At 53.1% G+C, this 16527-nt stretch overlaps 1 protein-coding gene across 1 annotated transcript in view; it reads right to left on the reverse strand.

The window, feature by feature from the left end:
- Window positions 1-930: 930 nt before the first annotated feature.
- Window positions 931-16527, reverse strand: part of NCAPH2 (non-SMC condensin II complex subunit H2) — a 41111-nt gene continuing 25514 nt past the window's right edge. The window contains exons 8-16 of the mRNA XM_015407858.1: window positions 15673-15739; window positions 14905-15012; window positions 14542-14595; window positions 11316-11573; window positions 7927-8001; window positions 3472-3527; window positions 2119-2226; window positions 1880-2029; window positions 931-1222 (exon numbers count right to left, since the gene is read on the reverse strand). Coding sequence (XP_015263344.1) covers window positions 1082-1222; window positions 1880-2029; window positions 2119-2226; window positions 3472-3527; window positions 7927-8001; window positions 11316-11573; window positions 14542-14595; window positions 14905-15012; window positions 15673-15739 — 1017 coding nt within the window. The 3' untranslated portion in view covers window positions 931-1081. The remainder of the gene's footprint in view (window positions 1223-1879; window positions 2030-2118; window positions 2227-3471; window positions 3528-7926; window positions 8002-11315; window positions 11574-14541; window positions 14596-14904; window positions 15013-15672; window positions 15740-16527) is intronic.

Genomic DNA, 16527 nt, shown 5'->3' on the forward strand with positions numbered 1-16527 from the left:
CCCCAAGCCTTACCTCTCTAGCTGTGGCCCCTCTTACAGAATGCATACGTGTCCTGTCATGAGTTGTTGTCTCAGTGCAACATCCAGCGGGGGACACACACACACACCTGCGCAGCAGGTCAAGGGATGGATGCAGGTCATGCAGTTGCCAGGCAACTACATCTGCCTGCAATTGTGCTCTCCCCCCCCCCCATCTGAGACCAGCTGAAAAAACACTGGAGGTACACATTCCTCTGTGACTCACGAACTGGGAAAACAGGCTCCTGGTATGCGTGTGGTTTTGCAGCATCAGCAAAGAGGGAACGAATGCAAAAGCAGTGCTGCTAGAAAGGGAAGCAACAGGCTGCGGCTCCGGGCGCCACATTCCTCTGCGGGCACCGTTGTGGGGCTCAGGGGAACCTTTAAAGCAGAGGTGTCAAACTCATTTATGACGAGGGCCGGATCTGACATAAATGTCACTTTGTCGGGCCGGGCCGTGTGTGCCATCAAACGTACACGCCAGTACTGGAAATATAAACTTTATAAAGGGCACAGGCAAACCCAATTAACGTTCTTTTTCGCTCAAAGTACAAAGAAAAGTGACTGAATCCCTAGCAGTAAAAGCGATTTGCTGGGGAACCCACAAAGCCCTGATAAATGTAATCATATGCAAGACTAGATTTTTCCCCCCAAGGGATACCATAAAAGGGAGAGTACTTTACATTTCCATACATGCCAGCTGCTTGCGGGTCGAGTAAGAGCACTGGACGGGCCTGTTCCGGCCCTCGGGCCTTACGTTTGACACCCTGCTTTAAAGGGACACAGGGATCGAAACTGATTGGGCCGTTTCTTCCGATTCCCCCCCTTTCCACTGTAGCATCTCCCCCGCTCCTTCCCAGTTTGGGTCATTCTCCTGGGGTCCCGTCTTCCCGGGGCCAGACGCGCAAGTCCCGGTCTGCGATACACCAAAATGCAGTTTATTGCAGCAAGGCACAGGGCCGCGAGGAGAGCGGCGGAGAGGAGGTCCCAGAGCGGGGGGGGGATGGGGGGGCCTGTACAAGGAGAATAGATATAATTGCACGGTGGGAGAGGGGAGTGGGTGTCACTGCTGGGCGAGGGAGGGGGCCGTGTAGGTCTGGAAGCGCTGGTGGGCCCTCTCCTGGGTCAGCAGGCGCAAGGCCACCGTGTCCACCGACTCCTCCAGGCCGGGCCGCTGGGAGAGTTCGACGGTGTAATCGTTGGCCTGAAGGGAATAAAAATAAGGCAGTCAGAGGTGCCAGCGCTGTGGGGGTGGGGCGGGGTGGAAGGTGAGTGCCAGATTTTGGGCGGGCTGGTGGCGTCTCGCAAGAAAACAAACAACACCGGGTATGGAAATAGAACACTGGAGATTAAATTTAAATTAGAAGAAGAAGAGATTGGATTTATACCCCGGCCCTTCACTACCCAAAGGTGTCTCAGAGCGGCTTACAAACTCCTTTCCTTTCCCCATCCCACAACAGACACCCTGTGAGGCAGGTGGGGCTGAGAGAGCTCTTGACAGAAACTACTCTTTTTCAAGGACAGCTCTCGTCAGAACTACGGCTTGCCCAAGGTCATCCTGCAGCTGCGAGTGGAGGAGTGAGGAATCAAACCCGGCTCTCCCAGATTAGAGTCCGCGCACTTAACCAGGACGCCAAACTGGCTCAAACCTATAAGTAAGCATACATTTTTAAAATTTAGATTCATATAAATTCCAGTGTCATATTCCCATATATGGTGTCGTTTGCTTCCTTGAGTCTATTCCACCCTGATCCCGGTCCTTGTCTTTGAATTATCCTCGGTGGCGTCTCGCCGCGGTCGGAGTGACACCCCGGCGTGGCAGCCCGGCCTTCCCCCGGCCCTTCCCGGTGGTTCTACTCACCAGCTGCAGGGAGGCCAGCAGGCAGCGACACACCTCGAAGGCGGGCTCCCCGGCCACCAGGCTGGCGAAGGAACGCCACTCGCCCACCTGGCCCAGGCGGGAGACCAAGCGGTCCCCGTAGCTGTGGATGTCGAAGGGTCCCTGGGCTTCCTGTCGAGAGAGGGGCGCCGGTGAGACACGCCGCCGCCGCTCCTCCCCCCACTCGCCTCCCCCCACAGCGTCGGCCCCCTCCTCTTCACCTGCTCCTCCAGCTGCGGCCCCATCTTCTCCTCCCAGTCCCGGATGCGCTGCGACAGCATCGTCTCTCGAACATACTTTTGGGAGTGGGCCATGAACCCCCGGCCGGGGGGGGGGGGGGCGGAGGAGATGCAGAGAGAGAGAGAGAGAGAGAGAGAGAGAAAGGGGGCCTCTGAGATTCCGGGGACGGAGGAAGCGGGGCTCTTCAGCACCACGCGGCCTGTCCCTCTCTCCCGCCTCCCAGAAGCAGGAGAGCCCAGGCAAGGGGAGTGCTCCGAGCAGAGCGCAGAGTTTTAATTTGATTCCGTCCCTTAAAATAAAGTCAAAAGGCAATCGCAAGGCGGGGGCTAAGGTTCAGTCTGTGAAGCAAAAGAGGGGCAACGGTGAACCTCCAGCCGGCAGGTTCTGCCTCCAAATGCTGCTTTGTGCAAGCTTGTTCTTCCCTTCTTGTTTAACGTACAGAGGTATACTGCCTCTGCAGAAAAGATTGGATTTAGACCCCGCCCTTCACTACCCAAGGGAGTCTCAGAGCGGCTGACAAACTCCTTTCCCTTCCCCTCCCCCCAACAGACAGCCACCCTGTGAGGTAGGGGGGGCTGAGAGAGCTCTTTCGAGGACTGCTCTTGAGAGAATAGCTCTGAGAGAACTTGTGACTGACCCAAGGTCACACCAGCAGCTGCATGTGGAGGAGTGCGGAAGAAGAAGAGATTGGATTTAGACACTGCCCTTCACTACCCAAGGGAGTCTCAGAGCGGCTGACAAACTCCTTTCCCTTCCCCTCCCCACACCAGACACACACCCTGTGAGGCAGGTGGGGCTGAGAGAGCTCTTTCGAGGACTGCTCTTGAGAGAACAGCTCTGAGAGAACTTGTGACTGACCCAAGGTCACACCAGCAGCTGCATGTGTAGGAGTGGGGAAGAAGAAGAAGAGATTGGATTTATACTCCGTTCTTCACTACCCAAGGGAGTCTCAGAGCGGCTTACAGTCTCCTTTCCCTTCCCCTCCCCACAACAGGCACCCTGAGAGAGCTCTTTCGAGGACTGCTCTTGAGAGAACTTGTGACTGACCCAAGGTCCCACCAGCAGCTGCGAGTGGAGGCGTGGGGGATCAAACCCGGTTCTCCCAGATTAGAGTCCGCACACTTAACCACTACACCAAACTGGCTCTCGGAGGGGTCATTTCATCAGTCGTGGATAATAGCTGTGGATGGACCATTGTGTGTTTGACCTTTAAGTCACCTGCCCCATGCTGGAGTGGTTCTTAAGGTCGTTCTCTATGGGTCCGCCGGTGGTGCATAACTTTGGCGGCTGCTTGTGTACGCCCACATGCCGTATGGGAGGGGCAGGATACATACCACGTTCTTCCGCACCAGTTCCTCGTAACTCAGGCAGTCGGGGACTTCGTTGAGACCTGTCGGCAAAGGCAGAAATCGAAAGGCCTCTTGAGGCAGCCTGCCTTCGCGGAGCTGTGATTGCAAGACTGTAACTTGCCCGGAGCTGCGGAACGGCTCTGTGGCAGACGGGTGAGGCTCCTGTGTCCCGTCCGCTGGGCATGACGCCGGCTCCCGGATAACTCCCCGGCAGTGGGAGCTGATATGTCTACGCGTGATCCTCGGGCTCTGTTTTTGACGGGAGTGGGGCGTAGGGACCACACACGCCACGCCAGTCTCGTGGTGCCTGTGCTGGCTCCCAGTCTGCTTCCAGGTTCAATCCAAGGTGCCGGTGTGAACCTTTAAAGGCCTCTGTGGCTTGGCACCAATGCTCCCCCTAAGCTGAGTCAGTGTGAGCTAGCCCACAGGTTTTTAGCCTCCGGCTCACACATTTTTGTCTCCGCGCAGGAAGGATGTGGCTCCAGAGCCAACGGATTTATGCAGCAGCCAGATCCCCTGCTCACAACTTTAATGCCCGGAGCTCGCAAAGTAGGATTTTTGCTCACAGGACTCCACAGCTCAGAGGGAGCATTGCTTGGGACCACCATACGTTAATGGCCACCTTCTCCCCTGGATGCTGAACTGCAGGCCGGAAGGTCGGTAGTTTGGCAGTTCGAGACCCGAGTGCCGCGTGACGGCGTGAGCTCCCGTCTCTGGTCCCAGCTCCTGCCAGCCTAGCAGTTCGAAAGCAAGAAATTGCAAGCAGATAAGTAGGTGCCACTTCGGTGGGAAGGTGACAGCGTTCCGTGCGCCTCGGCGTCTAGTCATGCCGGCCACGTGACCACGGAAGCGTCTTCGGACAGCGCTGGCTCTTCGGCTCGGAAATGGAGATGAGCACCGCATCCCTAGAGTCTGATTCGACTGGCTTTCGAGCAAGGGAGACCTTTACTCTCCCCTGGGAGCCTACCTGACCCTTCCCATTGTCTTTGGAGGCCCTGCCTTGGGCGCTCCCGTTATCGGAGGCTAGAAGGGCCTTCTCGGTGGTGGTGCCCGAACTCTGGTACATCCTTCAAAGGGAGATTCATTTTCTTCCCTCTATCGGCCCTGCCCTGGACAGCCCCGGCAAGCCCGGTCTCGTCAGACCTCAGAAGCTCAGCAGGGTCGACTCTGTAGCAAGTACTTGGATGGGAGACCTCCTTGGAATGCCAGAGGTCGGGAGGCAGGGGCAGGCTTTATTCAGCCACCTCTCTGAATATCCTCCAGGCCCCCAGTAGGGGTCAGTCACCAGAGGTCGCCATGACCCCCAGGTGCACAGACATACTCACACATTAAAAAAAAAGTATCTCTCTATCGTTCTCTCCCGTCCGTGGTAAAGACCTGTCTCATTCCTTTATTGATCCCCTTTCCTGTTGATTTTTTAAACACGGGATTTAAAAATTATATATTATATAATTGAAGGATTGGATTTCTACCCCACCCTTCACTACCCAGAGTAGTGTCAGAGCGGCTTACAAACTCCTTTCCCTTCCCCTCCCCACAACAGACACCCTGTGAGGTCGGTGGGGCTGAGAGAACTCTTGACACGAACTCTTGCCCAAGGTCATCCAGCCAGGTGCAAGTGGAGGAGTGGGGGATCAAACCCGGTTCTCCCAGATTAGAGTCCGTGCTCCTAACCACGACACCAAACTGGCTCTCACCAAACTGGCTCTTGGACGGGAGACCTTCTTGGAATACCAGCAGTCAGGAGGCGGGGGCAGGCTTTATTCAGCCACCTCTCTGAATATCCTTCAGGCCCGCAGTAAGGATCAGTCACCAGAGGTCGCCATGACTTCCAGGTACACACACACTCACACATTAAAAAAATCCCTCTATCATTATCTCCCGCCCGTGGTAAAGACCTGTTTCATTCCTTTGGGGTTCCCTTACTGATCCTCCTTGTTGATTTTTAAACACAGTATTAAAAAAATTACACATAATAGAAGAAGAAGAGATTGGATTTATACCCCACCCTTCACTTGGAGTCTCAGAGCAGCTTACACACTCCTTTCCCTTCTTCTCCCCACAACAGACACCCTGTGAGGTAGGCGGGGCTGAGAGAGCTCTTTCAAGAGCTGCCCTTTCAAGGACAGCTCTGAAAGAACTGTGGCTTGCCCAAGGTAATCCAGCAGCTGCAAGTGGAGGCGTGGGGCATCAAACCCGGTTCTCCCAGGGAGCCCACACACCTAGCCACCACACCAAACTGGCTCTCTATACTAATAATAGTAATAATATGGCACAACAATAATATATAATGTAATAATGGCATTTATAGAATTTTAAGTTGGTTTTGGTGTTTTCTAACTATTCACTGCCTCGGGGGCCCTAATTGGGTGTAAAGGCAGGATAAAAATATCTTAAATAACAAAAATATATTTTTTTCCCTTCCAGTCCAGGGCACCCAAGGAGCAATGCCTCCAAGCGGCACGTGGGTTTCCTTCAGTGGACCCCTCTGGTCTGGTCTGCTCTGCTCTGCCCAGGGCGCCAAGCCAGGGGCCTTCCCTTGTGCCACGAACTGCCTTGGCATTAGCAGGCAGATCCCTGCACTGGAGGAAAGAGCCGCGGGTAGCGCGGCGGGCATGCAGGGCCCTCCCCCTCCTCCAGCACTGCCGGCTGAATACTTCATGGCCTCGCTTGGTTTGCCAGGGCCTAGAAGCCGACGACCCTCGCGCCATCGCTCCTGGCCCACGACTCTGCCAGCTCCTTAGCGGTGAAGTCCAGGACAAGAGATCACGGGACGGGCTGAACGTGTAAGGAAAAACAACCGTGATATCACGAAAAATATAACTTCTTCGATTGGTCTCAAGTTTTTCTTAAATTGGTCTCAAGTTTTTCTTAAATTCATAGAATAGAATAGGATAGAATAGAATAGGATAGGTTAGGATAGGATAGAATAGAATACAATCATAGAGCTGGAAGGGACCTACAATGTCATCTAGTCCAACCCCCTGCATAATAGAACATGTATGGTTGCCCAGTTGGGAAGCAACTCTTGACACGCTCAGAAACATTCACATCTTCTAAATCAGGGGTCCCAAAACTGGGTGGGAGGCTAGGACATGACTTCAGTTAAACCCATTATCTGGCCCAGGACTCACCATCCTTAATTTTTTTTTACTTCTCTAGATACATCACAATCCCCCCCCCACACACACACACACTGATTGCTCTAACTATTTAATCTTCCCCAGAAAACCCTCCCTGATTTCTCCTAAGAACTCCATATACCCTCCCCATAGGAATCGGAGCGCAGGTGTCGGCTTCCTGCCCCATAACCTGGCACTGTGGCTCAAGCAATGCTCTCTCTAAGCTGTGGGCTCAAGTTTTTCTTAAATTGGTCCCAAGTTTTTCTTGACAGTATAGCGCTCTATAGACCGTTTCACTCGAGGTTTCATCAGATGAGACCTTACACCTTTTGTATTTTTGCTTACATCATTTTGTTATGTGTAACCCCCGGAGGGGATAATTTTTTTGTTGCATTTTCTAAAAACTACAAAGAAATAAGGGTATCTACAAACTACGGGAGAAAGAAAAGAAAACCACTAAAAACTCAAAAGATGGGAGCCATTATAAAGCTTATAAAAATAGTTAAGTTATAAAAGGCAACTATGGGCTACCCTCTGAAATTCTTTCAAGACTGAATGATGTAAGTTAGAGAGGAAGAGGGAGCAAAACCACAAAACCCTGCCAACAAAAGTCCGCATGGTCAAAGCAATGGTATTCTCAGTTAGTACTGTATGGCTGCGAGAGTTTGACTATAAGGAAGGCCGAGCGCCGAAGGATAGATTCTTTTGAACTATGGTGCTGGAGAAGACTCTTGAGAGTCCCTTGGACTGCAAGAAGATCAAATCAGTCAGTCCTAAAAGAAATCAACCCTGACTGTTCCCTGGAAGGCCAGATAATGAAACTGAAACTCAAATACTTTGGCCACCCAATGAGAAGGGAGCACTCACTGGAGAAGACCCTGATGCTGGGAAAGATTGAAGGTCAAAGAAGAAGAAGACGGGGACGGCAAAGGACGAGATGGTTGGACAGTGTCATCGAGGCAACGAAAGACGGAAGACAGGAGGGCCTGGCGTGATGTGGTCCAGGGGGTCACGAAAAGTCGGACTCGACTGTGCGACTGAACAACAACAACAATTAATTTGATGAAACCTCGAGTGAAACGGTCTATGGAGCACCACGCCGTCAAGAAAAACTGGAGACGGATTTAAGAAAAACGTGAGACCGATTTACTTCAAAGAAAATTAAAGATGATCTATTTTTTCCCTAACAAGGTTTCATCGTTATATCACGCTTGTTTTCCCTTACAAGTTCAGCTTTTTAGCAGTGGGCAGAGAGGCTGAGCCCCCCGCGGCAGCCGGTGTGGGCTGGAGAAGCAATTCCCCAGCTGGTGCCCAGTACCTATCACGGCCTCTGGCGCCTCCTCCTCCTCTGCAGCTCCCGGCGCGGGGATGTCATCGTGCTCCACATAATCATCTGTGGATGGAGAAAGGGTTTGGTTAAGGCTGATGCAAAAAGAAGAAGAAGAGATTGGATTTATGCCCCGCCCTTCACTTGGAGTCTCAGAGCGGCTTACAAACTCCTTTCCCTTCCCCTCCCCGCAACAGACACCCTGTGAGGTAGGTGGGGCTGAGAGAGCTCTGACACAAACTGCTCTTTTTCAAGGACAGCTGTGCCAGAGCTTGTGACTAACCCAAGGTCACACCAGCAGGTGCAAGTGGAGGAGTGGGGAATCAAACCCTGTCCTCCCAGATTAGAGTCCGCACACTTAACCACTGCACCAGACTGGCTCTACACCAAAAGAAGCCCTTTGGGGATATGTTTGAATAGAGGGACTGCATATAAATCAAAGCTCCCCCACCCCACCCCCGATTGCCATGAAAATACAAAACAGCAAAAAAAAACACCTTGAGAGTCTCTCTCACGTGTGCATTCTTTCTACAAACACAGCCTTACGTATTCCCCACCCAAAAGAGCTACGGATTGATCGGCCAAGTTAGGCACGTCTCATTTCAAGTACATGAAGGGCTGTCGTACAGAGGATGGAGCGGAATTGTTTTCTGTTGCTGGTCGCTGGGGTAAGGGGGGAGGGAATAATAAAGGGGAAAACTGATGTATCTGATGTTTGGCTATGTTATGTAAACTTGAGGGAAAGGATTGTGAATGGATAGGAAATGTTAAAAAAAATCAATACAAATTTAAAACATTATTACAAAAAAACAAAACAAAACCAAAAAGCAATGCAGATTCTGTGAATTGAGGCAGATCATGAGAGGGAGGGCAGGAACGGTTGCCTCCGTGCTTAGTTCTCGCGGCCCTTTCTGACACGCCCGGGGAAATGCCAATCGCCACTTTGGGGTGGCGATTGGGATCAAAATTAATTTCCAAAAATAGATACATATTGGTCAATATACAATATGAGATAAACCAACTAGCACTATGTGAATGTTCTGGTCAGTATCTACTTCATATATCTTCCATTGTCTTGCTACATGTCCAATGTATAGTTTGTTTATCTCGTACTGTATATTGACCAGTATGTATCTCTTTTTGGAAATTAATTTTGATCCTGTCTTTTTAATACCATTTTTAATAATTCTGGATAAATTTTTATCAAGGGGTCTTTCTATTACCTGTATTAAATACAAAGCTTTGTTTTTATAAGAGGAGGAGGAGACTGGATTTATACCCCGCCCTTCACTACCCAGCGTAGTCTCAGAGCGGCTTACAAACTCCTTTTCCTTCCCCTCCCCACAACAGACACCCTGTGAGGTAAAAGAAGAGATTGGATTTATACCCTGCCCTTTACTACCCAAAGGAGTCTCAGAGCGGCCCACAATCTCCTTCCCCTCCCCACAAGACACTGTGTGAGGTGGGTGGGGCTGAGAGAGCTCTTTCAAGAACTGCCCTTTCAAGGACAGCTCTGACAGAACTATGGCTTGCCCAAGGTCATCCAGCAGCTGCAAGTGGAGGAGTGGGGAATCAAACCCGGTTCTCCCAGATTAGAGTCACTACACCTCATGTGGAGAAGTGGGGAATCAAACTCGGTTCTCCCAGATTAGAGTCTGTGCGCTTAACCACTACACCAAACTGGCTCTCAGTAGCTCTCCTGACGAAGGCTTATGACGTAGCCTGTACGGCAAAACGCACGGGGACTTTGTATAACCAGTCATCTATCGCCTGGCACTTTTCCCTTTTTTGTCCTCCAATCAGAAGCCTTGCCGGGCAAACAGATTACAGTCTGCGTGCTTAATCACTACACCAAACTGGCTCTCAGTAGCTCCTGACGAAGGCTTATGACGCAGCCTGTATGGCAAAACGCACAGGGACTTTGTATAACCAGTCTTCTATCGCCTGGCACTTTCCCCTTTTTTGTCCTCCAATCAGAAGCCTTGCCGGGCAAAAACACCATAAGGGCCCACCCACTCTCTAAAGACACTTGGTGGGCATGGAACAAGGCATTCTTGGGGCACTGCCTTGGGGATCCCTGGTCTAGAAGCAGCCGTGTTCTTTTTCCCCCTGGGGACCAGGATGACGGGGCCAACGGCAGCAAACCGAGCAAGGGAGAAGGAAATGGGCATTTAGGGGAAAGGAAAAGAGAAACTCTGGTTTTGGGAGAGAGATTTCAGAGCAGCTGCACAAATGGAGGCCCTGGAATTCCCCAGTTTGGTGTAGTGGTTAAGTGCGCGGACTCTAATCTGGGAGAATCGGGTTTGATTCCCCACTCCTCCACTTGCACCTGGCTGGATGACCTTGGGCAAGCCATAGTTCTCTCAGAGCTGTTCTCTCAAGGACAGTACTCGAAAGAATTCTCTCAGTTTGGTGTCGTGGTTAAGTGCACGGACTCTAATCTGGAAGAACTGGGTTTGATTCCCCACTCCTCCACTTGCGCCTGGCTGGATGACCTTGGGCAAGCCATAGTTCTCTCCGAGCTGTTCTCTCAAGGACAGTACTCGAAAGAATTCTCTCAGTTTGGTGTCGTGGTTAAGTGCACGGACTCTAATCTGGAAGAACTGGGTTTGATTCCCCACTCCTCCACTTGCGCCTGGCTGGATGACCTTGGGCAAGCCATAGTTCTCTCCGAGCTGTTCTCTCAAGGACAGTACTCGAAAGAATTCTCTCAGTTTGGTGTCGTGGTTAAGTGCACGGACTCTAATCTGGAAGAACCGGGTTTGATTCCCCACTTCTCCACTCGCACCTGGCTGGATGACCTTGGGCAAGCCATAGTTCTCTCAACCATGGGAAAATGGGAAAACGTTGTCAATTAACATTTGTCAGCTACTTCTCGCGTCCTGTGGGCAAACCCGACAAGGCTTTTGTCCCTCCCTGGATTTGCTTAACGTTTGTAATGATGTAAGCTCAAATATACGGCTGTGTTGTTTGTTTTGCTAGGAAAGCTGTTCGAAACAAAAAAATAAAAACTAAGGAAAAAAGAAAAAAAAACCACCACGGAAGGCAAAAAGTAAAATGCAGCGACGGTCTCAAGGTGGACTCTGGGTACCCCAAACTCTTTGGGCTGGACTCCAGATGCGCCGCAGTGGGAAAAGAGCTCCATGGGAGGAGGGGAGCCAGTGCGGAGAAGTCTCTGTCCATGGCAGCCACCCCCTTGGCCTCCCAAGACCGGGGGCTCAGAGAGAAGGGTGCTGCTGGGTGATCTCAACTGGCATCGAGCCACAGCTCACACTAGTCCAAGGCCACTGAAGCGGCTCCTTCTGGTGGAGCGCAGCCCCCTCCACGACAGGCTGGCTCCTCTATCAGTGACCTGTGCTGCCACCAGCTAACAACCTCACACCGTCTCATCTCGCTTGGGCGCCGACAAGCCGTCAGATGAGAAGGGTGCCCAGGAGCAGCACCCAGGGCTGGGCTGGGCGCACCCCCTTCTCCCATGGGCACCGCTGTTTCCCGTACCCCGGCCCTGCCCGGAAAGGAAGGGGCTCCCCGTCTCGAGCCAGCCGGCCTCCCCACCGCCGCAATTACCATCCGCCTCTGCAGCTTCCGCTGGGCAGCCAGCCGTTCCTTCACGTGCTTCCAGTAGAGGATTTCCAGATCTGCTCAGAGACAAGACAAAACAGCCTGAGGATCAGGTCCCTCCGCAGCACGTGGCCTACAGGGAGGCCCCCCCCCCCCGCAGTCTCATAACCCGACATTCAAGTGCATTTTGGCCAGGCTTGGAACGCTGGCGACTCACTGCTGTCCCCGGAAGAAGCTCATTTCTTCCTTCCCTGCCACAGGTGAGGAGGCTGTCCCCCCCCCCCCCCCCAGCGCTGCCCGCCGAGCGACCGGCTCACATGCCTGAGCGGACACTCCACTCGGCCCATCGCAGGAGCCGGTCGCCGCTGCTTGTCACTGCCATTGACTTATTTAAAATGTTGATTTGCTCCCTGTCTCCTTTGCGGAACTCAAGGCAGCTTACGATACAACCATTCCAAAAAGCAATCGGAATAAAGCAACAGTTCTAAAACACACACAAAAGGTTTCCCTTTAAAAACTCCTCTCCTTGCTAGAACCCCCCACAGCCCGGCATCTGACTGTCCAGGTGGAGGTAAACAGGCCAAGCGCAAAGCCAGGATGATGTTGAAGGCAGGTGTTGCAGAATTTGGGGTTCCATGAGTCTGGGCCTTTCTGTTTTTCTATGCTATGTAGGCTTTGCGGTCACTGACTCTGGTTCCTTGGTTCAGGAGTCCCATAAGCCTTTGCGCTCCTGCTGGGAGCCCAGGCGTAGGAACTGAAGCCTTGCCATCAGTGGCTATTAGCCACAAGGTATAGATAGGGGCTCTGGGGCAAGTGATGCTCTGTCTTCTTGGTGCTTGGGGGGGGGGAGCAACAGTGGGAGGGCTCCTAGTGTCCTGGCCCCACTGCTGGACCTCCTGATGGCACCTGGTGTTTTTGGCCACCCTGTGACAGAGAGAGTGTTGGACTGGTTGGGCCATTGGCCTGATCCAACACTGGCTTCTCTTATGTTCTTATGTCTGGGGTAAGTGATGCACTGTATTCTTGGTGTTTGGGGGGGGGGAAAAATGGGAGGGCTTCTAGCAATCTTGTCCCACTGCTGGACCTCCTGGTGGCACCTGGTGTTTTTGGCCACTTTGTGACATGGAGTGTTGGGCTGGATGGGCCTTTGGCCTGATCCGACACTGGCGTCTCTGATGTCCTTATGCCCTGTAGACGGACCTTTGCCTGAATTCACAGTCCACGGCCTTCAAAGCCTAAACGTATCTGTCTAGGTCTTTTTGACACTGCAGTTAACGAAATGTATCTCGCCGAAAGTTCATACTAGCAAAGCTTCGTCTCATTAACGTAGGATGGGCTGGTTATTTGGCAAGTTTGGTATATCTTCATTAACTCCTCCCTCCCTTGATCCCTGCTGCCGACCAGGCCTCCCGTCCGAGTACCGATCGGGGCTGACTCTGCTCAGCTTCCCAGATCTGAAGAAATCAGGCTAGCCGGGGACATCCGGGTCAAGGCGCAAAGCGCACAGAGGCGGTCTGGCCCTTGCCTGCCTCTGCGTAGCAGCCCTGGGCTTCCCTGGTGGTCTCCCACCCAAGGACTAACCGGGGCCGACCCTGGCTAGCTTCCGAGATCTGATGAGGCTGGGCTGGCCTGGGCTACCCAGGTCAGAGCAAAGACAAACAGAGGTGGTTGGCCCTGGCCTGACTCCGTGTCACGATACTGATAGTCACCGGAGGTCTCCCATCCAAGTACTAACCAAGGCTTCCCTCCAAGCTGTGGAGTCTTGTGAGCAAAAATTCTGCTTTTGTGAGCGACGGGCATTAAAGCTGTGAGCGAGTGATTTGGCTGCTGCGTAAATTAGTCTGCTCTGGAGCCCTCCTTCCTGAGCGAAGGCAAAAACGTGTGAGCCGGAGGCTAAAAGACTGTGAGCTAGATCACACTCACTCAGCTTAGAGGGAACACTGCTCTGGAGCCCTCTTCCCTGAGCTGAGACAAAAACGTGTGGGCCGGAGGCTGAAAAACGCTGAGCTAGCTCACACTCACTCAGCTTAGAGGGAACACCACTCTGGAGCCATCCTTCCTGAGCTGAGACAAAAATGTGTGAGTTGGAGGCTAAAGAACTGTGAGATGGCTCACTCTAACTCATCTTAGAGGAAACACTGCTCTGGAGCCATCCTTCCTGAGCTGAGACAAAAATGTGTGAGTTGGAGGCTAAAGAACTGTGAGCTGGCTCACTCTACCTCATCTTAGAGGGAACACTGCTCTGGAGCCATCCTTCCTGAGCCGAGACAAGAACGTGTGGGCCGGAGGCTAAAAAACGGTGAGCTGGCTCACACTCACTCAGCTTAGAGGGAACACTGCTCTGGAGCCATCCTTCCTGAGCCGAGACAAGAACGTGTGAGCCGGAGGCTAAAAAACGGTGAGCTAGCTCACACTCACTCCGCTTAGAGGGAACACCACTCTGGAGCCATCCTCCCTGAGCTAAGACAAAAATGTGTGAGCCAGAGGCTAAAAAACTGTGAGCTGGCTCACACTAACTCAGCTTAGAGGGAACACTGGTACTAAACAGGGCTGACCCTGCTTGACCTCCAAGACCTGATGAGGTCAGGCTAGCCTGGGCTATGTAGGTCAGGGTTTTCCATGTTTGCCTGAAATAAAATGGTGTGGAAGTGGTCAAAGGCCGGAAGAAGAAAGAAGAAGAGATTGGATTTATACCACGCCTTTCACTACCTGAAGGAGTCTCAGAGCGGCTTACCATCTCCTTTCCCTTCCCCTCCCCACGACAGACACCCTGTGAGGTAGGTGGGGCTGAGGGAGCTCTCTTGAGGACTGCCCTTGAGAGAACAGCTCCGGGAGAACTTGTGACCGACCCAAGGTCACACCAGCAGGTGTCATGTGGAGGAGTGGGGACATCAAACCCTGCTCTCCCAGATTAGAGCCCGCGCTCTTAACCACGACACCAAACTGGCTCTCGGAAGTGAGGCAGCAAGCCAGCCAGCTGCGCCCACCCCCTGGGCAGGAAGGCCCGCGCCCACACGCCTGCACCGGCCGACCTCACCCACTCACCAGCAAACGTGGGGCCTTTCTTCTTGCTCTTCTGGATGCCGGCTCTGTCGTGCTCTGTGGTGACACAGCAAAAGCGTTCAGAAAAAGAAGGTGCCCACAGCAGAGGCCCCCTTGGCTTAGTGTCCCCCCCCCGATATCTTTTCAGTCCCTTATTAGACCAAGGATCCCTGGGGATGGAAGGAACCTTCTTTCCAGGTAAAGCCGATGGGCTGCCACTCGGCAAGGGCGTCTACACTTGACCAAGATGGGCTAACAAAAGCGGAGCTGAATCCTGCCCTGGTGAAGCCGGATCCTGCCCGACCTTCTTCCTCCCCTAACTCTGCGGCGTCGGCTCCAGAAGAGGCAAAGACCCACGGCACTCACCTGTGGCCGAGAACCACTTTGTGAACTCCTGCAGCTTGCTGGACCTCCTCCTCTTCCGCTTGGTGCCCGGCAGGTCGTCCAGGCTCCGGGGCACTGTGAACGGCTTCCCTGCAGAGAGGGAGGGGGGAAGAGAGGCTTCCGGGATGTGGCCGGCACACCACACTCATCCTCAAGTCCTGCCTCAGCATCCTTTCCAAAGGCGTGGCCATTCCCTTCTCCTTCATCACCCCCTCTGTTATCTCCGTGGTGACCCAGGGGACTCAGGTAGGATCCCGGCCAGGCACAGGCCATCCTGGGCTCTTTGCTCTGACAAAGCACCACGGACTACAACTACTTCAGACAGTGGCGGAGCATCTGCTTGGCATGCAGAAAGTCCCAGGTTCAATCCTGGGCCACAGCTCAGTGGCAGAGCCTCTGCTTGGCATGCAGAAGGTCCCAGATTCAATCCTGGGCCATGGCTTAGTGGCAGAGCCTATGCTTATCATGCAGAAGGTCCCAGGTTCAGCCCCTGGCATCTCAGATAGTAGGTGATGTGAAAGTCCTCCGCCTGAGATCAGACAGAACTGTCGTCGATGAGCCAAGAGCCTGATTCGGTATAAGGCAGCTGCGGGTGTGTTCGCTGTTCAGGAAGCTGGGCCTGGTGACTTTTCCTGATCACGCCTGAATTTCTTAGGCAAGCGGATGCCCCCCCCCTCACATGCCATGAGGGTGAAGCTGGAGTTGGGAAGGGGCCCCCGGGACCAGTCCTGCCCGCCTGCCTCGACTTACCTTTCTTCAGGGGCTTGTTATCCAAGGAACTGAAGGGGTCGAGGCTGCGCCAGGGGTCCAGCATCTCCTGGCAAAGAAACACAGGCCCCCGTCAGGGCTTGGACGTTGAACGCTGGACTGGCAAGGAGCAGCCCGGAATTCGAGAGGCGGCAGCTAGGGGACAGGCACAGGTAGGCCACTCCGGGTTCGGAAATACGTGGAGTTTTGGGGGGGCGGGGTTTGGGGAGGGGAGGGGCCTCGGCAGGGTACAACGCCACAGAGCCCACCCTCCAAAGCAGCCATTTCCTCCGGGGGAGCTGATCTTGGTTGTCTGGAGGTCAACTGCAATACCGGGAGATCCCCCAGCCCCCGCCTGGAGATTGGCAACCCTAGACAAGGAGGATCATATTCTAACCAAACAGACTCTGTGAGCCAAGCAGGTGGAGAGGTGCCTAGAACCCAGTGACATCTCTGAAGAACAGGAAATGTCCAACCCTGTGTGTTAATTAGTCCTGACACATGCAGAAAGGAAGACCCTTGTGATAAATCCGCAGGCTTATTCCGAGAATTCAATTTACAGTATCAAAGACTTCCCACCGAGAGAGTTGGCAGCAGGCACTGCTTGTTAAAAGTCATAGAATCATAGAATGTTAGAGTTGGAAGGGACCTTGCAGGTAATCTAGTCCAACCCCCTGCACTCTGCAGGAGCATAGTCGGAAGATAGCCCTACAACATACCCAAAAGAGGGTCATCCAGCCTCCCCTTGAAAACGTCCAGCGAAGGAGCCTCCACCCCCTCCTGAGGCAGACTGTTCCACTGCTCAGCCACTCTTACAGTTAGGACGTTTCTCCTGATATTTAGCCGGTAACGACTCCC

Source organism: Gekko japonicus, unplaced genomic scaffold (assembly GCF_001447785.1).
Source record: "Gekko japonicus isolate JY-2015 unplaced genomic scaffold, Gekko_japonicus_V1.1 scaffold3528, whole genome shotgun sequence".
Classification (NCBI taxonomy): domain Eukaryota; kingdom Metazoa; phylum Chordata; class Lepidosauria; order Squamata; family Gekkonidae; genus Gekko; species Gekko japonicus.